Below are 25106 nucleotides of genomic sequence, written 5' to 3'. Positions count from 1 at the left end.
CTAGCAAAAGCATTTTAAACCAAAATGAACAAAACTTTGCTTGTTTTCATTTAATGTTTTATTTCAGGGTATTTTTGCTTGTATGTGTATATGGTAAACTACAGTTTGTATTTAGGAATGCTGAAGTCCTTTGTGAAGGTTGGAAACTACAGCATGTATCCTCTAATACTCCATTCACATAGGAGGAGCAGCCTTTAGCACATACACTGCTTCCACGGGCTTTGTGCTAGTTGTCACAGACATCTACAACATAATAAATGGGAAGCAGAGATTGGAGGATAGTGTCACCAGAGATATTGCAAGGTTATTCACTAAGCATTGTAAATGCATACTCACAGCTTCACACACATAGCCCCCGGATAATGCGAAAAATCAGAGCAAGCTGCCAGTACAAGTGGTTGCACATATTGTTAATGCAAGGAGCAGATTACGCTGGAATCCTCTCTTTCTGATTTTGATAAGTCTTCTCTATCCCTCCAGATAATCCCCACCATATTTTTTGTCTTTCCTTTCCCCATTGAATAATCTCCAGTAGCTCCAAGTTAAATTCCTTTTCTCTGTTAATATAAGTGCAAATTTTTCCTGGCCTAAGTATGGTGAACAGGTTTTTTTCTGTCCAAGAGATAGAAATGGGAAGAAATTGAAGACTTAGAGAGGTAGCGGTTTCAGGGTTTGCCGCAAACAGAACAGAATATGACTGAGTTAAAGGAAGACAAAAGGCTTTTTTCCTCTGGATTTTCTTAACTGGATTTCTCACAAGTGTTTTGATGGGGATGGGAAGGAAATTCTCAGACAGCACACCCTTCTTCATTGACATGTCTTTGCAGCAATCAGATTGCAGTATGAGCTCTGACTTTCCAGGGGAAAGACTAAAAATGTTACATTTCCTTTTCTAGTAAGAAGTTATGACTCCAGGATTTCTTTGATGTGCCAAACAGTGATTACTGGAACAGGCACAACTTCATGTGTATGTGTATACTAGAATGTTTGATAACTTCTGGTATGCTATTATTCAAACTTGTGTTAATGGCATTCAGATTAATTTTTGTTAGGAGAATTTACTGAAGTCAGATGTTGCTTTCCCTGGTTTACTTTCCTCAGATTTTTCTGTTAGGTAGAAAAATAACTTTAATTTGTAATGTAAACCAATCTTCAACCTTTCCTTTATCACTGAACAGAAATTTCCTGACAAATATTTGCACATGGTGCAAATTCCTATAGAATACCTAAGAAGCAGCTACTTCTACTGCCATGTTTAGTAGAATGATGAATATTCCATCAGTCTCGGAGTAAAAATCAAGAAACCTGTGTTTTAGCTGTCTATAAACATGTGTATGCTTGTTCATGTGTTTAAGTAAGCAAAGGAAGAGCATTGCAATACGGCAGAACATAAATGGGCTGCATCTCCATCATATTAATACCTATTCTTGTTCTGTAGCATATCATGTACTGTGGTAGTCTTCCTAAAACAATTATGAAACCATTATAGCAAACATATTTTGTCAGCTGATTCATTTCCATGAATTAAATAAAATGTAGGGTTTTATTTAATTATAACAAACCTGTTCTGTTTGAGTAACAGAAACTGTAATTATTAAATCTTCCTGATAACTGTCTGAACTTTGCTGAGTGGAAGTAAAAGTCCAAGAATGAGAAGGATTACTTATGCAGACTCTGATGTGATAAATGCCTTTTTATTTGCTCCAGGTTAGCTCATGCATGTAAAACATTGGTGTAAGTAGTTCTACCGAGGTCACTTCATGGCCAGTGCCCGACAGACATCACATGGAAGTGTTCAGTAGTTTGGACTGTGTTTGAATTTTTGTAATTTGGCCTTTAAAAGCTTTCACATACCTTTCCTGTCAGGCTAATAGATTTAAGAGATCTGGATGAATGAGCAATCTTGTTGTGTTAGACAGCTGGTGCACTGTATAGCTGACACTTTTCCTATATAGTTACTGAATAAACCACCAATTTTTCCTACACTAAAGGACTGGGGAAAAAAAAAAACAAAAAAACCACAAAAACCAAAAAAAAACCCCACAACACCAAACACACCACAGACATGTACAAATCGATCTATTTTGAGTAAGCCAATCAAACTGGGAAAAAAAAAAACAGGCAAACATCAAAACCAGAAGCAAAATAAAAAAAAAATTAGTTGATAGATCAGATACTACATATCTCTCCTTATATAAGGACATTTTCTGCCCTGAGGTTTCCAATCTACTCATGACTCTCTTGTCCAGTTTAGTTAAATACTGCCTTAGATGGTCTCTAGAAGGCTTTGTTCTATGTACTATTACCCTGCCTTTCTTAGAGAAAATTCCTGCACATTTAGGTAAATATTGCTACTAAAGGACATATTTCAAAACCATTCCCATATTCTAATATTTTAGGCATATTTTATTTTGAAGACAAGTACAATTTACGCGTTCAGGCAGAGACAGACATTGCACATCCACATGTTACACAGTTAAATGTTTACTTCGTTTGCATGCTTAGTCATGTTTTAAATATCGGCAAAACTGGAAGCAATTTTAAAAATAAACTTGTGAAAGGATCAGTCAACAAGTCCTAACTGTGTTTCTTTTTCAGTTTTGATTTGCATAAGTGCAAATAAACTCCAACTGTAGCACCAACTTTACATAGTACAAATAAGAATATGCAAGGAGCCATTCACTTGTTGCAGGGCAGAGCAGTGCCAGTTAGTGTAGCTAGAAATGCTCAAAAAAATCTAATTGAGAAAATAAAGACTAAAATAAAACTCACAAAGAATGTGAGCATTATGTGTAAGTGCACAGCAGATGATCAAAATAACTTTTAGTTACAGTGATATCATAAAAATTCATTATTTTCAGGTTCCTCCTCTATTATGGCAATTTTGATACAGTAACTGTATTTGATACAGAACAGTGATCTTTTAACGCTGTTCTTCAAATAACTAATATCTCAATATGGGAACTATGACTCCAAAAACTCATTTAAGTTGCTAAAGTATAATCTTATCAGCAGAGAGCTAAACAATAATATTTGGTGTGGCTTTTAAAAAAGAAGCATATCACCAAGTCATTAGAATTCTCTCTTAAAAACAGATAATAGGAAATTGATTCATATTTTTTTATTTTCTTATTTGTATTATGCAGACAAGAGAAATTCTCTAGAAGAGTGCATATCTATCATAACACACAAATCATCTGGAACTCTTTTTGTATATGGGTATTTTTCTTTCTATATGCACAATCATATATGCAATAAAATATGTTTTTATTGTTTGATGTTTTCGAGCTTTTAAATAGCACTGCATTCTCAGCCTAGAGGAATGACGTGCTATTGAATAGTTTACCCAAACAGAATTGCTACCAAATGTCCTCGTGCTGAATTGGCATCAATCAGTGCAACAGTGTAATCATTTGTACTTAAATCATAGGCAGAAAATGCTAAAACAGTGAAGGAAAATCTCTTTCTTACGCATTTTATAATCCAAAAACTTAAGTGGACATTAAGAGATGCAGGGTAATAGCACAAAACATCATTATCATGTTATATTCAGGCTTGAATGACACTGAAAAAGCTGAATTTGTCTGATAAGAAATGCATATTATTAAATTTGATATGTTCTAAAATAATTACCATATTATCCGTCATATAGAATTTAGTCTTTTATTCCAGGAAATGAAAAACAAACAAACAAATAAACAGGATGATTCACAAAACTAAAAACCCCTCTTTTTAGTGGGATGATGAGAGAAAGAAAAATCAGTGTATGTGATCGAGATGGAAGCCATTGCAATGAAATTTTCATTTTGAAGGGCAGTGTGTTTGAGATCCATTTTCCGTTCACCCTTTAACCTTGATAAATTCTCAGTACTGGTGTATACTGTGTATAGAATGAAAGACCATACCTGGGAAGAAAATGTGTGATATCATGAGAACTTTATTAGACATTTCTGTGAAGCTGGACTGTGCTAGTACTCAACCCTGTAATTACTTTCAAATTTGGAACTGGTGAACTGGTTTGTTACTTCACCTTCTTGGTCTGTGTCAGATGAATGTGAAAGATATAAACTGTAATTTTGTATCAGACTTGGTACCTGTGTTAAAATGACAAGTACTGATAATGTTAGATAATTTATTTTATTTAATCAAATCAGTGTCTTTAATGGATGAAAATTTTTCCATAACTTATACATCTGGTGTATTAATTTTAAGTGTTGCAGTACTCTGCTGTCTTAAGGCAGGAAATTCATTATCCAACATCTGCTTTACATGGCAGCTTGTAATATCACTGGTGACAACTAGATTCCATAGTTTTCACTGGAACAAATATTGTATTTTCCTCATCACCACTCAGGGTTGAATAGCAAACAATTCAATTCACAGAGCAAAATAACCAAAAATTATGAACTCCAAAGATACTGGTTTTGTAGATAATTAGGCTATTGTATCAGATTTCCACAATGAGAAACAAAACCATTGTCATTAGGAGACAAAAGGAATCTAATCTTTCTCATGGGTTAGTGTGAAAATCATGTTCTAGCACTCCTCCTGTCCTAGTTATAGTAGCCTGTAGGCTCTGATCATTTGCATTATGCTAAGATAAAAGCTATTTGTTGAACTTTATACAGAAAACATTGCACATACTTCTTTTCTAGTTTTAATCCTTGACGTTTTCCAGTAAAGCACAATTTTAGCTCTTAGTTTCTATAAAACAACTCTATTTTGCATTAATAAAACCACAAATTATTCGGCAGTACAGAGGATCAATAGACATATTTATATATTTCTGTATCAACTCACATAGTAGAAATATTTACAGTTAGAACACATTTAATGTAGAGAATGACAAAACAAAATCCAAGGATTTTTTTTCCCAGGAAAAACATTGCATAATCCAGTGCTGATTTTTTTTATTTTTTGTTTTTAAATATAAATGCATTCATTAAGTGTATGAATTCACTTAGGCTTTCTTAGATTTTGTGTGCCATGGAACTAAATTGTTCATGAAGCTGCTTCATATCATTCAAAGATGTAAAAAGGAAAACATAAAAATAAGTTCCCATTTAAAATCTTACCTTTAACTGCAGACAGACCTGCTTGTCTATGAAAATGTTTCTTTGGCCACCAGTGGTGTACGCCAGATACCACTTTCAAAAAACTTTTGTGCTCCTAACGTGACTCATCAACATTTCTGCATTTAGAATGGCCATTTGAACTGAAAATAAAAAAAGTTTTCCTTTCATTGGTGTAGTTTAGAAACACATTCTGTGCTGAATCAAGAAGTTTGATACTTTGAGTTATGACTGTGTTTAGAAAGAGGGAAAGGAAGCATACACCATGTTGGAAAATCCAAATGCATTTTCACAACAATGAGCCATAGCTCCTTGCAAAATCTGTGTGAATACAAGATGTGTGCAAGTACAGGTGCACAACTGCATGTGGAACAAGCAGATTTACAACTCTGTGCAAAAACTCATTTGCATTTCCAGTCTTTTGTGGCTGCATGACCGTGTGACCGTAAAGGCAGGCTGCCTTAACAAAATACAACCTGGCAATAAAGCCTAGCAACCCTTAGCTAGACATTTTGTAATGTGATGATCTGAAACTTCCATGGCAAGAAAATCCCAGACCTAAAAGAAGGAGAACCACTATGAAGGCTAAATTGCATCTTAAAGGAGGTGTGATTCTGTGAATGTGAATTAATTTACATTTGTTGGAGAGTGTGATGACAGCTGAACAGACTCTTTTTCAAAATTATTTCAGCCCACATTTTGGGAGTGTGTAATTCAGCATAAGAAATGAGTTATTCAGCAGTAGAATTTTGTGTGGATTCCTAGTATGAACCTGACACTTGCTTTTAAGCCATCAAAAAATTTATAACATATGACTTCCTTTGACAGAATAAGAATGCAGTGGAAGCTGGAGGGGATCTCCAGAGGTCATCTGGTTCAACCCCTCCAGGTACCCAAAGACTCTATCCAGACAGCTCTTGAATACCTCCAAAGACTGAGACTCCACAATATCTCTGGGCAACCTGTGCCACTGTTCAGAATCCTCACAGAAGGAAAAAAAAACAAAAAAAAACAACAAAAAAAAAACAAAAACAAAGAAACCAACTTGGCATTCATATGTTTAATTTTGCAGCTGTTTCCTCTTGTCCTGTCAGTGAGCATTACTGAGTAGGGTTTGGCTCCATCTTCTTCATTCCCTCCCTTCAGGTATTTTCTACACATTGATGAGATCCCCCTAAGCCTTCTGCTCTCCAGGCTGAAGAGCCCCAACTCTCGTAGCCTCACTTCATGTAAAAGATGCCTCAGTCCCTTCATCATCTCAGTGTTTCTGTGATGGACTCACTTTAGTAGTTCTGTGTACATTAGGAAGTCTAGCTCTGGGCACAGGCAGCTGTGGCCTCACCAGTGCTGAGCAGACAGGAATAATCCCCTCCCTTGACCTCCTGGAAGTGCTCTTCCTAATGCAGTCCAAGATGCCATTGGCCCAAGGGCACATTACTGGTACCTGGTGAGCTTGTTGTTCACCAGAACCTCAAAGTCCTTTTCTGCCAAGCTTCAGAAAACTGCTTTCAGGACAGTGAACCTCCAGCAGGTGCTAGTGCCTACATTATTCCTCCCCAGGTGTAGCCCTGCCCTTGGCACTTATCTAAATTCATGGGATTCCTTTTTGCCCATTTCTCATCATAGCAGGATTTTTCTGAATGGTGTCACAGCCCTCTGGTGTATCAGCCACTGTTGCCCATCCTGTCACCTGTGAACTTGCTGAGGGAGTGCTCTGTTCTCTCATCCACCCATGAACAGAGCTGAACACTGCTGGACCCAGCACAGACCCCTGGAGTACAGCACTAGTGATGTGCCTCCTGCTGAAATCTGGGTCACTGATCACAATGACTGAGCCTACTCTTGGACCCTTGAAAATACAAGTTCACCTGCTCACAGCTTTCTAAAAATAATATTCTATTTTAAAATGCTCATCAGTGCTTGATAATCTGTCTTAATGGGGTTATGGGGGTTTTCTTGTTGATGTGTGGAAATTCTCTTTTCCAAATCTTCAAACTTACGGCCCTGATACAAAGTAAAAAAAAAAAAGTGTTAGTAGGAGTTAATAAGGAAGAAACAAGTGATTTTTTCCAAAAACAGAAAACAAAATTATAATTCTACTAACTGTAAATGATGTTTGGGGAAATAGAAAATTCTGAAATTACATGATACCAAGAGACACAATGGGATACAGAAGACATACTCTAATTAGTCATGCTTCATGAGTCCTCCACCAGTTCCTGAGCTCTCATCAGATGTTTTGGTTTAAAAAAAGATACAGGGAAAAGGCAACATTTTCACATTACTATGTTGACTATATAAAACTGAGTTGATGGTGGACTGCATTGCATTTTGTAGCATGTACAGCCTTTTGCCTTGTTCTGGATATTTTAAGTTGGTGCTGTGAAACGGCTCTAGAGAGATGAAGGTGAGATTGCTTTGCCAATAAAACAAAACCTGGAGAAATGTGAAGTACTCTTGGTTTGTGCAGAGCACCTGACAGTGTCTGAAAAGATACTGGATAGATTTCTATGGTGTATCTTTAATTTATTTATATCTAGGTTTATACTTAAGTGTTCAATAAGAAATTATATCGTTATAAACATTCTTACAGCCACTTGATCTCTGCCAATCTGAAATCAATTCACCTGAAGGCTATCAGAGAGGTGAAATTTCCACTTAAAATTAAAATGCACTTCTCAGACCGTTGCAGAAATGTGGCACTTGTAAGGCTGGGCTTGTATTAAGAAAGACTTGTTTGAAGATTTCAAAATATTGAAAAAAACTATGGACTATGCTTGGTAAGAGAGAAAAACTAACTTATTGATCAGTAATATGTATTGTAGTATTTGAAAAAGGTTATTTTAACAGCTCTCTCATCTTACTCTTGTTTCAAAATCCTTTTCATAAGGATATGTATCATAGTTCTTACTATACTTCAGGAGCATAGAAGACATTCAAGGGCAGCAGTTTATTACAGCAGAGTCCAGAATCTCCAGAGAAAAAGTAGAACCACTTGAAAGTAAATAAAGTTTTGCTTTACTTTTTCTCCTCTTCTTTCTACAGGAGGAAGTATAGGATTAGAATTGTTTTTCTTTTGGTGTTCTTGAGATTGAAGAATCCTGGGACAAAGGACAGAGCTCACCAAATGTTTCAAAATAAAAATAAATTCACAGTCAGGCAGTTAGCATGAACATGGTGATAGTGATTGTCCAGAGAGCTTTTTTTGGAAATTAATGTCAAATTCTTCCTTTAGCGGAGATAAAGAAAAGGATGCTCAAAGGAAAGAGTACAGGCCAGAAGAGGTGTCTGATATGTCTTCTCATTGTTATTGTGTGTAGACAAATAAAGCTAATGGTTTATATGCTGGTGAACAGACCTACAGGGGCAGACTTGAGAGCCTTTAAAATTTCCCAGTGATTTCCCTGAAATCACCAAGTTGAGTGATGAAAAAAATGGATTTTTAACAGCAATATCAGGTATGTTAATTCTCAGCATGCCTTAGTGAGGCTCTGGCATGATAGCAGGAAAGCCTGGACATCAAGATTTCATGTTAAGACATAAATTTTCAAGCCAGGTTATTTATGGAAGGTTAAGAAATCCAGGAGAATCATGAGGTTTTTACCCAATCCACTTAGCCGAAGCAGTAATGGGTGTAAATAACTGTGGGTTATTGAGACCTGCCCAGCAGAGAGCTGGATTGGAGACTTTAATCTCATAAACCCCAGGTCTGCAAAGCTTATGTTCAAGAAAATAATCTACCTTTGCTGCTAAGTAGGATTAGTTGGAACCACTAGAAACTGAGAATACTCAGCACCTTGAAGTCATTTGTGTTTGCCTTGGCTTGCTATGCTGAATAGAAATGCATAATGAGACATTGATATCCAGTGCCTATCCAGATTAATCATTGAAAAACATGGCAAACGCTTTAAATTAAATTCAATTAAATGTATTTTGGGTTTAATTAAATACATTTCAGTTAAAATAATTGATCATTTGAATTAAAAAAAAAAATCAGCCTCAGTTCATTCAATTTATAGTAGTCTTTCCTTCAAAAAATCAAGTGATGCAGTTGTTATTTTTTTAGTGTCCACTCATATTTTCAATTTTGAAGTGAATTATTATATTGAAAGATGAGGTATTTAGTTGTCCTAAACTTGAAACATTTATTTAAATTTAGAACATTTTTCTTTAATTGAATGGAAAACCAGAAAGAATGTCTAGCACTGATTTCCACCGTGCTTCTATAATACTAGTAGATATAATGTAGAACTGGGTTAAGTATGGTTAAATAATAATTTGGACCTAATGGGTTCACAATCACTTGTATTCAGTTCCACATAATTCCACTGTAAGTCTATATAATTTTTTGGGTGGAAAACATGCAAAGCAAGGTGACAAGTATTTACATATATATTGATGTTAAGATAGCTCACCACAGACTTTCTAGCAGTATAGGAGACTGGTAAGGAATCATCCTTCAGGTAAAATTTTTTATATTTACACCACAGTTGAGGCTTATTAGAACTATCTATTATTTTTAGATAAAAAATAAATGAAGTCACATTTTTAGCTATATGACTAAAACCCCTGTATTTCCTCAACTTGTCACCTGTCCCAGCTTTTAGTCACAGAAAAGCACTGAAATCAGTGGGGTCTTTTTTCATAGTAAAGAATATAGGGTTGATTTCAAACCCCAGATGTGATTCTGCTGTGAAATCGGGTGAGACTCTAGATCATCAGACAGTGAGGTTCTGGGTGCCTGATTTGGGTGTGTTTGTGGGGTTTGTTTGAGTGAGGTATCTGTTCTGAAGTCCTGAACACAGGTGGAGTCAGTGGCACTCACACATGGACACATGGGCTCTGAACAAACATTCCACATTTGTGCTGAATGGGAAATCTGCTTGGAAAATTCAGCTTGTGTGGCACTTGGTTAACAGCTGCTGGCATCCAGATGGAATTAGTGAGTCCCTTTAAGGTGGCACTGAGCTCAGCAAAGTTCTTCAAGGCATAGGAGTTGTGCTTACTCATATAACACCTCCTCAATCTGCACTTGTATTTTAAAGTTAAAAAAGAAAAGGTGAGACCTTAAGTCTCATTTCCTGATTACTCAGCTGTATTTTCACTATCCCAATTCAGAATGTGACTTCAGGAAAGGAAATCTGTGACCAGGATTGTGTTAGCTATATTACTAATTAATAGTATTGACTTAATAGCCAGTCGTCAATATATGCCGTATTTTAAATACCTTTACTTGCTTTCACACAGATATAATAAACAATTACAGAAACTTCTTGCTTTAGCTATTCAGGAAAGACTGGAGAATATAGTTCTATTATAACAGAGTGATTAACATCTGGCTTGGAAAAAGTTCTCTGAGGATTCCTTTCCTTTCACTCAGTCATCATGTGTGCGAAAGAAATTTATAAGAAAAATTTAAAAAATGTCATCCCTGTGAATAAAAAAGTAACTTAATAATTCCCTTTTTGTGGATTTCTGACTCATAGCACATAATTAAATTTATTAAGGCTTTTCTTTGATAGGGGTCCAGATTAGTAGCTTCAAAGAGACCTAGACATTTTTATACATTTAAGTGATGCATATTCATAACAAGCAGGGAGGACAACCATTTATGTTCTTATTTGCCATTATTTAAATATTTTAAATGTATGTATGTGTCGCTGCCCGCTCGGCCCCTTTTTGCCTCGGCTAGCTGTGGCCGATGTCAGCGGCAGGAGTGGGGAACCAGGCGAGCACTGCGAGGCTCAACCTGGAACCTCCAGAGCTCCTCTGCGCTCTGGCGTCGTGGCTCACAGGGCGACACAGGTTGTGGCGAAGGGAGAAAGAGTGCTCAAACTCCTCCGATTTCCCAGGAACAAGTTTATTCCAACAGGTGCAGGGCTGGGATCACAGGGGAGAGGTCTGAGCCGAGACCCTGGGCACCCCCATGCGCCAGGTTTTAAGGACCGTGGGCGGCTCATATGGTGACCAATGGGACAACAGCCACGGAGGGGTTATGGGTGGGGATTACAATATGCAGGACCAATGGTAGGGACCCGGGGGGGGGGAAAGCAACTGTACAATCAATGGGGCGTCGAGGAAGGGATGATAGGCAAGGAAAGAACTGGAACAAAAGGTGGGGGTTCACATAGATTGACAGGGCTTAGGGGCAGGATTGGGGTGATGGATGGGGAACAATCTGGAAAAATGGGAAGGGTTTACAATGATGGGCAACTGGAGACAAACCATTCTTTATGACCGGGGAGCAACTGGGGTAAACCACCTCTGAACTTAATAAAACCAAGCAATATGGGCGGCAACATGTATGTATAAAATTAATATTAGAGATAGTAAAAAAATATAAGTGTTATTAAAAAAACATTAAAATGTTTGTGAGTGCAAAGCTGTATGGAGTGCAGTAGAGAAGGAGCTAAGTAGGGTCACTGTTAAAATACTTCAACATGTCTATAACAGTATAATAATGTGTAATGGAAAGAAGCTGAACATGTGTTTTCCAAGCCCATTTTACCTTCTTCCCCTCTTTTCCTTCTCAGTATCATGGTATAATTGCTGATCACACTTCTTGGCAATGATACAGAATTATTGAATGCTATTTTACTAATTTTTTATTACAGGAAATATGTTCAGATATCAGAAAGTTAGAGTTTAATCTTCAGTGCTAAGATTATAATCATGAAACTAAAAGTTTAGAATAAATTCCATTATGTTATGTTTCAAGAAAAATAAACCATTTTTAAGAAAATACACCGATGGACTGGAGAGTCAGAAATGGAGTTTAATAAGTTATATGCTAATGAATCCAGTATTATGTAGAAAATATGGCAGTTAAGTCAGACTTCTTTTTATAGCATTTACATCTCTCAATATGCCTTTGGTTTTCTTCTTGAGAATACTGTTTGCTTCTGAGCCCAATGAATATTAGGGTTACCTGATGCAGGAATATGTCATATTTGGAACAACACTAGAGTGAATGCAGAAGCTAGGATAAAATACAGACCTTCATATACAAAATGGAATATCTTGCTATAAACGCAGCTGTTTTCCTGCATCTGGGTGCTGTTTATTAATAGATTTTTTTTTTACCTGTATGTTTTCTGGCAGCATTCCTCATGACAGCCTACATCTCTTCCTCTGCTTTACTGCCACTTTTTGGATTAATAGTTGGGCTTGATCATCAGTTGTTTCTGTTCAGATGTTTTCAGGGAGAAGGTCCTTCAGCCAGGGAACTTATTTCACTTTTACCCTTGAACCTGTAGAGTTTGTATTTGATCTGAAGCTGGTCATCTTGTGCAGCCATCTGGGGAGGGATAGGGTAGACACAGCAGCCATGAAGAAATGTAAGGAGCAAAAAGACTTTTTGCTGCCTGGCAGTAAGCAGGAATTTTTCTGTTAACAGAAAAAAAAAAAAAAAAAAAAGTGGCAATTCTGTTAAAATACCTCAAAACCTTCTTCAACACATGCTACAAAGAAAAAAATGAGATATTATAAATATCCTAGTGGATAAATTCATTTAAAGGGGTTATACAATAGCAAAATAAAATATATTCAACTTAACTAATATAGAACTGACTAAATTTTTATCATAATATATATTAAATTTTTTAGCTTGAAACTCTGACAATACTTTCACCTATATCTGGCTGCATTAATTACTTATTCAGTTTTATACATTTCATCCCTAATCTTTCATATACCATGTATTTTAAGGAGAGCAGACAGATACTTGGGAATGAGTATATCTGTACTTGGTACATGGTCTTATCTTTCCTTTGTAAATTATTTTCTACCTCTTGTTGCTCCTTGTTACTTCCTTAATAATCTTTCCTTTTATGTCAAATCTCATTATGAAAAAAAATCACTTACACTTGATGCATATCTTTCTATCAGCTGTTTTAAACCTACATATTTGTTGCTGATTTTTTGAGCTTGCAATTTGCTTTGCTTTTCCACTGTCATGATTCCAGCATTTCTTGTTTAATGTGTTTCTTTTCCTTTCACAATTTTTTATTTATTTATATATTTCTACTCTTTCTCACATGAGGTGAGGCATAAACCTTAGAAAGCTAAATGTGTATTGTTTTATTTTTTTTTGTTTCTCTGACAGCTCTGTGACCCTGGGATTCAATAGCAGCGTTCTTTCACTGTGTTTTCCTCATGGTTATTGAATTTAGTATGGAGAGAGGGACTGCTTGTATACCTGCTTGTACTCCTGTGATTGTCCTCTGTACCATTACACTGGCTATCCATAAATCTATCAGCAATGAAACTAATTTAGATTATAGCAGTTCAAACCAAGCAGATTGAAAATATCTTTGATTCCAGCGGTGAAAATTGCTCTTGTATTTTTATGATGCTATTACAAACCATCTTCCCAGCGTGTATCTTTTTTTTCTTTCCCTTACTATGCAAAAAAGTCTTGGTACTGGATGGCATGTGCTATGCTGTTTAGTTTGGGTTAGTCAGATTGCTGTGTAGGAGGAGTGTGTGAGAAATAGAGATACTGTGTTTTCTGTCTCAACCTCTGGGTAGGGAAAATGCCAAGGCACTGCTGCTGCCTTCTAAAGCCAAGCCCTCATGGAAGCCTGAGGTTCCCAAGAGTTTCTGTCTTCATCCTTTCTTTTGCTGTCAGTCCAGCTTTGCCACCAGTTTGTTCTCTGCCAAGCAGCTGTGCCAGGCAGTGACGGTTCTGGTGCAGTGCCATCGAGAGTGGAGACAGCTCTGCTCCAGTCATCAGTGACCTGGGTGGTCTTGTTTATCTAAGCCTACAAAAAAACTTCATAGACACACACTATGGCTAAATTGGATGATCAAAGAGATATTCAGGGTTCCTGAAGAGTCCTGCATGCAGCAGAATCTAGAACAGAACCTAGTTTGTTCTGGAGCAGTCAGTTTCCTAGAAAAATGGAGGACCAAACACATGGGCCATTTTACCATTCCCACAGCTCCTCTGTCAAGAGAGTTGACTGACTATAATGAATCACCCTTCTGCCAGCTTTTGCCCCCAATATGTTACAGCTGGGTCTGTAGTAACTGAAATTTAGGATATTCTTTATCTCCTGACTTATGGTTATTAATAGATTTCAGTATATGCTAGCAGAATCATAAAAAAATTTCTGCTCTGCATCTGTAAAATAGACTTAGTGCTTGCCATGACAGTCCTTACTCCAAGGACAGCTCATGTTGTCATAATCCTGTATTAAAATAAGTAAAAAACCACTAAAATTGATTTAAAAACTAGTCCCTATGTCATGTATCAAGTTCAGTTCCAATGTATTATATGCTATCAACCTGTACAGATTATCACCTAATGGGATTTTTTAAAGTTCTGAAATGATTCAGAAGCTGTAAAAGGTCACTTGACAGACCTTCAGTAAGATACTTTCTTGGCCAGACTTCTCGTTTTTGGTTGTCCTTTCTAGTCCCCACAGGTCAAGCAGCATGTTCTGTTTACTGTGCCACAAGGGACTGAGGAAGTGTGATGAGACAGGTGCCCTAAACAAAAGTAAACACATCTGGATTTTGCTGGCTGCTGTTCTGTTATCCTTGACTAAGGAGCTACAAACCTACAGCAGTGGGTTAGCAGGAGGCAATCTGGGTCTCACCTGGCATAGCGGGAATAAAAAAAGTTGCATATGTACTATGTATAGCTTGTTACTTGTGTTGGCTTCAGAGTAAATTATAGCAAAAGGTTAAGAGCAGGTAATGATCTCATTAGTAGCAGAGCTTCAGCAAACAGCTGGAGAACAGTGGCAGTCCTGCTCCTCTCCCTGCCTCCTTTGAAGCAACTGCGTTTTCCTGGAGGAAGACCAGCCGTAGCATGTCACTTCCTTCCTAGAAGCCAGTTTAAACATCCAGTGGGAATCCATAACAATTTCTTTAGGATTAGGTGGCTACACCACCCTTCCTGTAGCCTGCTATATGCCCTCTTTTCATATTACCAATTCCCTTATCAGTCTCTTTCAAGCAACAGCTGTAAATAAGCACAAGTCTCTGGCAGCCAGAGCTCACTTGGAATTAAATTCAGGGATAGGGAGCTGTCAGCTAACAGACTTCTGTGGCAGCATAGCTGTCATTTGAATGAATTACAGACCACAGTATCCATTTGTGTGGGGCCTGTGAGCAAGAGGGGTGGAACAAATTGGGGTGAATGGCTGAAATTTAATACAGGCTTCTGCAAGTTTTTCAAAAGCCATGAACCCATCTTCAGTGTGATCATTTTGTGTGGTTAACAGCATTTCCATGTAAACTGCAATAATCATCTGTTGAAAGGTCTCTTTAGTTTGAAAAACAAAATTTAAATTGATTGTACAATTAGCTGAGACTTATTTTTATCTGTTCTGTCAAAGACTAAAATATCTGGGTCAAAGTTTCCTAGCACTTTGCCTATGTGCATTTTCCACCCTGGGACTGGCAGCTTCTCTTTCAGATGCTGAGGGGCAAACACCCCCTCCCTTCCACACTGCTTGTAGAGAGCACTGCCCCATGCTGATGATGCCAGGCAGATTTAATTGTGCATGCTCAAAGAGAAAAATGACATCCACGCTTGGGTGAGTGCTCTCTGTGGCAAGCTGACAAATCCCCCAGCTGTCAACTAACCTCAAAGGCAAGTGTACGTGGCTCTAGCTTATGTCTGCTTGCTTTCTGCCCATAGGCATTTAGAAGCTGAAATTCATATTGGCTGCAACACATTCAAACTGCTACTAAAAGAAATGTATAGTCTGTTTTATGTGTTTCAATCTCTAAGGGTGATCCAGACAATTAAGGTTTAGTTTTCAGGCAGTCTGGAAGCAGATAAAGATAGCACCTTTCTGCATACAGGGCAAGCGAAAGTGCATAACGCTTATGGCTATGGATCTGATTGCTTAGGGGAAGTAATTTCTTCCTTGGGCTCAGATGGATTATATTTATATTTTTATGTATTTATTGGGGTCTGACAGAGAACTGCACGCATACAAAATGCCCTTACTTGAGTGCCAATATATATGGGCAAATGCAAAGAGGCATGTGTTGCTAGTGCAGTACTGGAGTCATTTTGGCAGAAACTTTGTTACTTGTGGTGCACTGCAGGCTGTCCATCTAAACCCATCATTACCTGGCACCTATGCTCTGGTGTGATAACCAGGACAATCTGTGAACGGGCAAAGAGTCATCCTGACAGATGGCTTTGACTGTAGGTAACCAGGAAACGATGCATATACATTAAACATGGATTCAGAGAGCGTGGGTGTTATCTAGGAACATCTAAACAGCTGTGGGGTTTGAGCTCCTCCATAGACTGTTGAGAACGTATGCCATACCCATCAGACACCCAGGGAGGGTGGGCTAGAGCCAGTTTCCACAGTTCTGATTAACTTTGTAGGGATTGCTTGGTTTAGCATGGGCTCAGCTACAGATGAATCTCATGTTTTGCAATGGACTTCAAATTAGTATTAGAAGACAAATCATGAAGCTTAAGGATGAATTTTATAGACTCATAGAATGGCTTGGGTTGGAAAGGACCTTAAAGAGCACCTAGTTCCAACCACCTCCCACTAGACCAGGTTGTTCAGAGCCCTATCTGACCTAGCCATGAACACTGCCAGGGGTGGTTCATCTACAACATCTCTGGGCAACCTGTCCCATTGCCTCACCACCATCACAGTAAAGATCACCATCACAGTAAAGATTTTTTTTCTAATATCTAATCTAAACCTACTCTTTCAGTTTGAAAGTAGTCCTGTGATTTTGTGCCTTTTTGAGAAGTCTCTCCATCTTTCTCATATGTTCACCTCAGGTACTAGAATGACAATTAGATCACTCCAAAGCCTTCTTTTTACCAGGCTGAACAATTACAGCTTGCAGCCTTTCCTCATAGCAGAGGTGCTCTAGCCCTCTAGTAATCTTGGGATCCCTCCTCTGGACTCACTCCAACAGGTCTTTGTCCTTCCTGTGCTGGGGACCCCAGCTGAGCTGATGCAGCACTGCAGGTGGGGTCTCACCAGAGCAGAGCAGGGGGGCAGGATCCCCTCCCTGACCCTGCTGGTCACGCTGCTTTTGGTGCAGCCCAGCACAGGGTTGGCTTTCTGGGCTGCAGGTTGACATTCCCAGGCCAGCCTCTCATCCACCAGCACCCCCCAGCTCCTTCCCATCAGGGCTACTCTGGATCTGCTCATCCTTCAGCCTGGATTGATACCAGGGATTGCCCTGACCCAAGTGCAGGAATTAATTTACATCCCCACTTCAGGCATTGTCTCACCCAAATTTTAGGTGATGGAGAGGGCTATCCAATCTACCTGGCACAATTGTTCTGTTTCCTAATCAGACACTGATAAATGCTATTGATATGTGCAGGAAGAAGTTCAAGATGTTTATATGTGAGTGCACTGGAGTCTTAGAACAGGATTTTAAAATATAAAAAAGTAACAGGAAAGGCCAATTATCTCTTGTCAGTTCAGGATTTGGTTTGTCAAGTACTTCGAGTACTGAGCAGCCAGTACTATTCTTTTTTGTAACAGCCTGATATTAAAGCACTCAACTAAAAAGTGGGAATTCCAGGGTTCTTGGCCTCTTCAGCGTGCTGAACTGCAGATCCTGACCCCATAAGTCCAGATAAGTGGTTCTCACTATGCTCTGAAGCTGAAGCATAGCACAGTTTATCATTGTAAGGCCACAGAGAACACAAAGAAGCAGGGACTCCAGGAAGTCCTCATCACCAGTTATTTTCACAGTGTTTTTTAGTGCTTCCCCATATACAGAAGGGGGCATGTAGACAATGTCTCTTTTCGTGTCCAAAATTAGAATGTATCTAAAACCAAATGAAATGGGCTATATTCCCATCATCTAGCTCCACCTAAAATTTACTGTGTCTTCTGTGCCCCATTTTCTGGCTGTGAGTTTTCTGAAGCATGTACTCAATGGAAATTTTAGCCTAATTGGAATTTAAGCTGCCTGAAAATAGCCCCAAGGCAGCACCAACAGAATTTAGGGGAGATTGAATTCAGTGAATCTGTGCAAATACACAGAGCCCTGGAATTCTTTTGCTGATGTGAGGAGCTGGGCAGGATGCAGAAATGCTGCAAGAGTCCAAATCCGTCTCCTGTTCCATTTCTGCTGCCTGAGCACAGAGAGAGACTGTGGCAGGATGGGCAAATATATGTCTGGGAATGTGGTGCTCTATGCTGGCAACACAGAGCTTCAGAGGACGTTACATGCATGGGAATGAAAAAGTGTGCCCTATTCATGCTTCAGAATTGTCAGTGTGAAATATTGTGATTATCATTTCAGATTTGACATGTATAACTCTGCATTTTTAAGGTAGTTTGAATGTAACCTAAATTACTCTTCCCCTAACTATCTGGTTGGAATGAAATTCGGCTGTCACAGACAGGAGTAATGATATTTATTAATAGAATTATAATAGAACTTAAATGGGCACAGTACATCAGGACAGGAGATCACAGTCCTTAAGGGATTGATTTATCCTTGACTTCTATGAGCCTTTGTTATGGTAATGATAGATACATATTCCCCAAATCCTTTTGGTCTTTCTATGCCTTATCCTTTGATTTCTTTATTAACTCTCTTTGCTTGTCACTACACATTCTTGTTAATTCAGATCACATTTTGCAACTTGCATCATACTCTGCTATTTTTTTACCAAAATGGTTTACTGAACTCTCTAGCAGTTTATGTGATTTCCCCTGTGTGCTGCACCTCCTGTCAGTGCTTCCAGAAGGACCTGTGGGTGAGCTGCCACCAGCCAGACTCTGATTTCATTTGGAAAACCTGCACATGGGTTTCCTTTGTTCCTACAACAGTCAGGGCAACCAACCTAATTAATCACTCCAAACCTTCATTAATAAAAGTAATTGTGATAATTTGGGGTAAACATGTTGATGTTTTCTGGATTACTGAATGTTTAATTTAAACATGTAATTTGGTTTTTTAGGCATTTACTTAAACATGGCAATTTATAGTGGCCCTGAGTGCTACAACTTTGCTGATGCTGAAAATCCTTCACATTTCTAAAGTGAAGGTGTATGTTTAGATGAATAGTTGTGGGCATGGGTGGTTAGCTCACAGTTAGTAAACACTGACCACCATGGTACAAATCAGTCGCAGCCTCCTTATCAGCAGTAAATTAAAAAGCTGTTTATAGATAGTGATGTTTTTAGGGATATAAATGAGAGCAAAATATATAGGTAAATGTAGATTAACAGCTGTAAGAATAGCTATAAGACTATTAGAAAGCTATAAGAAAGTGAAGTACAGGAAAATTTTATGAGCCCATTTTAACATAAAAAGGTAGTTGTTTTTTGGGGTTCTGTCCTGAAACAAAATATACTACTGTAGCATGTAGCTACTTCTTTGTACTTTGTTCAATATAGGTATGTCTTGAAACCTCATGTACTATTTCTTGGGACTAGATATATATGAAACATCAGCAGCATAATTTTGCTCATGTGCTGGGCTCTGAACTCAGATGCAATTAAATATTCATCAGGATAGATACCCTGACTCTAGCTATACTTGTAACAGCTATGAAAGTTTAATTCAGTGTTATGTTTCTGTTTAATGGAAGAGGAAAAATGAGCATTTCTGCTGAAAATTTCAGGTTTCAGGTTTAGAAATTATGATCCTTACTATGCTTATAAGGAGCCCATAAGATAAATTATCTATATAGTGTTGTACTTTTTAGTGAAAACATTCTCTTTCAAGAGACCTCTCCCAGCATCTTCCTTTGAGAGTACCCTGCTGTCTTTACCTTGTCATATCAAAATAAACTGTTTCTTAACTGAATGTGCAGCAAATAGCCTACATGCTAAAACTAAGGGCATTGCATAGCAGAATAGTGAAGTTCTGCAGATCTTGTTGTACATTATAAATTTGATATGGATTTTCTGTTTTGTCGATACTAAGATTTTAAATTATATTTTTATCTGAGGGAGTAATAGTGTCTTTGAGGCAATTTCTAGTGGAATTCATTTCTACAGCAATATTCCAAAAGAGCAAGGTTAAAGCAGCAACACAGAAATACCAATTTGTGTCCCTTGCAGGTCCTTTCTTTTTTTTTTTTTTTTTTTTTCCTTTAGCCTATATTTTCCTCTTACAAAATGTACCTACATTATTAATGAAGTTTGGTCTCAGCGCCAGTGTGGAATCTGGAGGGTAAACTCACAGCAAGTTTGAAGTCCTAATCCTTGTAAATCCAGTATCAATGACAGATGATATTAAGATGGCACAGTAGATGGTACCTATTCCAACAATTTCTATAAATGTGATCTCATTGATTCTGTGTTTTTCCCTCTGTATTTTACAGAGCACATTGATTTAGAAGATGTCTTTGGCTTATAATCATTAGTGTTAGAAGGACAGAAAAATGTGCAAAAAAGCTTGGGGATGGTATGAAATGAAAGCCATTGTCTCTTTTATAAGCAAAGTAGGGATTTGCTAATAAAATATATAATTTTATTTTTATTACGGTTGTGCTGCAATTATTATATACTATATTGTATAAATAGAGTTCTTTTCTGAATTTCATTAATAGATTTCTTTCCAGCTACACTCTTTAGAAGTTTAGAAGGGAAATCGTGACCAGGTCTACACTTTTAGAACACAGCAGGATCAGGATCATATCTTTAAACAGATTTCCTGGACCTCATTCGGAACGAGAAGGATCAGGCAAGGCTTCAGTTCCAGCTCACCATTCACTTGGTCTTTAAACTTGAGAGTCAATGGCAGTTGTGTGTGGAAAGATGGAAGGACAGAAGAGCTGAAAGGCAATAATCCTTTCTGTTTGGAAGCCATAATTAGCTGTCACACAGCTGTGCTGCCAGTGAGCTGGCTGCTGCAGTGGACTTTTAGTACAGTGATCAGCCTGTAAAAAGCTGGATAAAATGGAAGGAAGCTAAAAAGAAAGGAATTCTGACAAAGGAATTTAGACAAACATAAAGTAAGTAAACGTGTCCATTATTATATATTATAGTGGACAAGACACTCTGTAGACAGAAAAGACCAGTTTCACATTCATCAGTCTTGGTCCTCATGGAGGACTTCAACATTCACAGGATCTGTTGGAAGGACAGCACAGCAGGACAAATGCATTCCTGGAATATATTGAGGATAACTTCTCCAAATGCTAGAGAAGCCATTGGAGAGCTGCTCTATGCTGGACTCTGTTCTCACCAACAGGGAGGGGCTGGTGAGGAAGGTGAAGCTCAAGGTTAGCCTGGGCTGCAGTGGCCATGAAATGATGGAGTTCAAGAGCCTTAGGGCAGGGAGGAGAGTGTGCAGCAAGGTCTGGCCTGAGGAGAGCAGACTTTGGTCTCTTCAGGGAACTGCTTGGTGGAGTGCAGTGGGATAGAGCCCTGGAAGGAAGAGGGGCCCGATAGACATAGTTAATATTCAAAGATCACCTCTCCCAATCATGCATTCCAATGAAGAGGAAGGCAACACGGTGTCCACATCAGGGGGCTTGGAATTAGATCTTTAAGGTCTCTTCCAACCCAAACCTGTGATTCTATTTTGTATCAGTAAGAAAAGGAAGTTCATCTGGTGTTCTGTTTCCTGAGCCAACAGAAATTGCAGTGCTGAAGTCAATACCCTGTTGACTTGGAATGGGCCTATTTATTTCATTTAATAATTTTTTTATAGTAAACATAGCTTTGTTTCTTGACTCCTAAAGAGAGAACTCCTTTCAGGATACACAGAATAAGTAAAGGCTACATCCAGTAATGGCAGTTGGTATTGAATTAAATCATCCAGTCATGCTAATGTGCAATATAAGGCAGAATTTGTGTTTCAAGTGCATAAAGATAGCCAGGGAAGTTTGCCAAAAATAAAAAATATGAATAAAATGCTTTTTATTTTGTCTGATTACAAGGCGCTTGAAATTTGTATTTTGCATACAGATACATTTCTCTGTTTTTATGCCTTCTGTGCCTTTTGTGGGGTTTTTTGCATGTTCATGATCTTTATGACCACCTTCACTACCCATACACATACATTTTTCTGTCCATATAGTGTAGGTAGTTGTCCACTTCCACTTGTACAATTTTTCAACATACCAGTGATAATGCAGAACAATTCACCGAAACGCCATCCACGGAATTTCTGGTTTGGGTGGTTTGCCAGTGGAGCCAAAATACAAAGTTTCAGAAAATTCACCTTTTACATTTCAGGATTATAATGATGAAATTCGCCAGGAGCAGCTGAGAGAACTTTCGTATTTGAACGGTTCTGAGGATTCATCACGTGGACGGGGCATTCGAGGAAGAGGGATCCGTGTGCCACCTGCAGCTCCTTCAAGGTGTGGTAACCTGAACTATTATGTTAATAGCTTTACAAAGCATAAACAATAGTCAAAAACCCTGTAGTTTAGAAAAACAACCAAAATAACCCAGTTACATACGTATCTTGGTCAGTAAACAAAAATATTTGTCTTCTGATAACCTGTGTGGTCTGTATTGTTCCAGATTTTCTGAGCTACAGTTCACTGGGTACAGTGGGTGACAACAAATGAGAGCAGATTATGAAGACAGGAAAAGGATATTTCTAAGACAGAATACTTTTATGCTAGTACTAAGGCAGTATGGTCAGTAGCATAAAATGTTTGGTTAAAATAATAGTGTAGGCAGAGAAGGACACATTGTCTAGGTGGAAATTATTTGCCAACTAATTACTTTTTTATATATATTACAGCTATATTGTGTGTATATACAAATATACCTATATATATAAACTGCATTATAGTATTTGTTGATGGGTTATCAGTTTTAAGTGAATTTGATTGGCATATTCTAAAAACATTGGGGTGTGAATGTGTCCAAGTATTTTTTTCATATCTAAATAACATATATCTCTGTTTGTTATTAAGGCCAGTGTAAAATATTAGAAAATTCTCTCAGACTTGTTTTTCACTCTGAACCCTTAAGAACTTCATTGCCTCAGGCATCTAAGTTACCTAGCTACTTCTGGTCTTCTCTCCATAGAGGTCATTTCAAGATGAGTCCTAAAAAATTGACTCTTATTTTGGAGGAAATAGGATATAGGGGTACCTTATGTTATGCTGACAAAGGAATTCTTCAGTAATTGAATGGCTGATCCTATGACCTCTGAGGTTTTTTGTCCCTGAAGATGTCTATCATGTTTGCCATCCGTTTTTCCTACATGAGCTTTTTAACTGGTAGCATGATACGCTTACATAGAATTTTTGTGCAGTTGGCATTCATGACCATCTTCTACTCAAAGAGTCTCTGGGCTCAGTCTTCCTTACATCCAAGATCTCTGAAGAGCTTGACTTAATAATGATATTCAGAATGTCACTGCAACAAACCAGCAGCTTTTAAATTGGCTTCAAAGCATAATCAGTGGAGTTCTGGTCCCTAATTCTGGCAAAATGCCCAAATGTTTGAATCAGTTGCACGGATCCTATGATCTTGGATGCCTTCCCTATTTTCCAGTCAAAAATCTCAGAAGAATGTTAAAAAAAGCTGTTGAAACAGTTCCAGAGGACAAAAATGACCAGAAGTCTGGAGCACCTCTCCTTATGAATTCAGGCTGTGAGAGCTGGGTTGTTCAGCCCAGAGAAGAGAAGGCCCTGGGGATACCTCATCGCAGCCATTCCACATATAAAGAGGGCTTATAAGAAAGAGAGACTTTTTACCAGTCTTAAACAAAAAGAAGTTGGACATAGCGAAGAAACACTGGAAAAAGTTGTGGATGCTCCATCACTGGAGGTGTTCAAGGTCAAGCTGGACAGATCTTTAACAATTCAATCTAATGAAAGATGTCTCTGCCCAAGGCATGGGGTTTTGACTAGATGATCTCTGAAGGTCCCTTCCAACACAAACACAGTGATTCTGCAGGTCTAAAATCAGCTTCTGAAGCTTAGTAAAGAACGAACATCACAAGGTAATGCAATGGATTTGGTTGGATTTGGTTCAGCAGGGAACAAGCCACAGTTCCTACTGCTATAGGAGACATGAGTTACAACTGTGGATCTGGATGTCGTGCATGGTTGTTACACCTGGCATTCACAGTCTTCCAAAAAGATAGCACACCCAGGAGGATACTGCCCTGAAACAAAACTCACAGACTGCCAGCCCTTCTATTTCCTCTTAAGGTATAGATACAAGTATTTTTAAACAGTAACAGCTTCTTCTGACTTACTACTTTGTACAGCAAGGGAGATAAAGCATAAATAGCCAGGAGGATGCCAAACCTATTTCCATGCTTGTCTATATGCTCTATTGTGTCTGTGCAGTGAGGGAAAGTAGAATCCCACACTACCAATCCTTTGTGCTGAAATAAATCAGACAGAAAGAAAAGTTATTCCTCTGCTTTGCCTTGCAAGTTTCTGCTTTCCTGCAATATCTTCTGCCAATACATTTCTCCCACCCACCAATAAACATGAAAATCGTAAAAGAGTTTGAGAGCAGCAGAAGAGGTTCCTCATTTTCTTCATCTTCTAGAACTGCTTCAGAGTAATTCTGAAACCCTGTGAATTACTATGATTCAGAATTTTATTAGTACAAGCAACAGGAGGATCAGGTCCAAAAGGCACTGGACAGTTTAAAAATAATGCCTTTCCATAATATGACTTCTGCCTGAGATACTGCATAAAAGTGCTTGACATTGTAGCTGCCAAAACCCCAGAGTTATATGATGTTTTGAATAGTAGTAAAAACATGAGAACCTTTGAAATGGGGCAGCACATGCATGTCTTCCCTCGTTGTACACGCCAGAGTGATGGTTTCTTTTTGCTCCCCGCAGGGGACGTGGGGGTGCCATTCCTCCCCCGCTGCCTGGACGAGGTGCCCAAGCACCCCGAGGAGCGCCGGTGACGCGTGGAGCGCTCCCCGTCCCACCGGTGGCCAGGGGCGTTCCCACACCTCGAGCCAGGGGCGCCCCGTCCGTCCCGGGCTACAGACCACCCCCGCCGCCCGCACACGAGGCGTATGAAGACTATGTAAGTAAATGCCTTTTTTCACAACGTGTGATGTGTTGAACATCAAGTCCTTGGAAGATGGAATAGTCCAGGCCGAAAACCCCTTT

At 38.5% G+C, this 25106-nt stretch overlaps 1 protein-coding gene across 2 annotated transcripts in view; it reads left to right on the top strand.

Annotated features, from left to right (window-relative positions):
* The window catches only part of KHDRBS2 (KH RNA binding domain containing, signal transduction associated 2), a 315240-nt gene that overhangs the window by 194042 nt on the left and 96092 nt on the right, over positions 1–25106 (top strand). For both annotated transcript variants that reach the window (XM_058835324.1, XM_058835325.1), the window contains exons 5-6: positions 22232–22359; positions 24825–25020. In XM_058835324.1, the coding sequence (XP_058691307.1) occupies positions 22232–22359; positions 24825–25020 (324 nt within the window). The remainder of the gene's footprint in view (positions 1–22231; positions 22360–24824; positions 25021–25106) is intronic.

This window comes from Poecile atricapillus, chromosome 3 (genome assembly GCF_030490865.1).
Source record: "Poecile atricapillus isolate bPoeAtr1 chromosome 3, bPoeAtr1.hap1, whole genome shotgun sequence".
In the NCBI taxonomy this organism is placed as follows: Eukaryota; Metazoa; Chordata; class Aves; order Passeriformes; family Paridae; genus Poecile; species Poecile atricapillus.
This window is presented reverse-complemented; position numbering and strand designations above follow the sequence as displayed.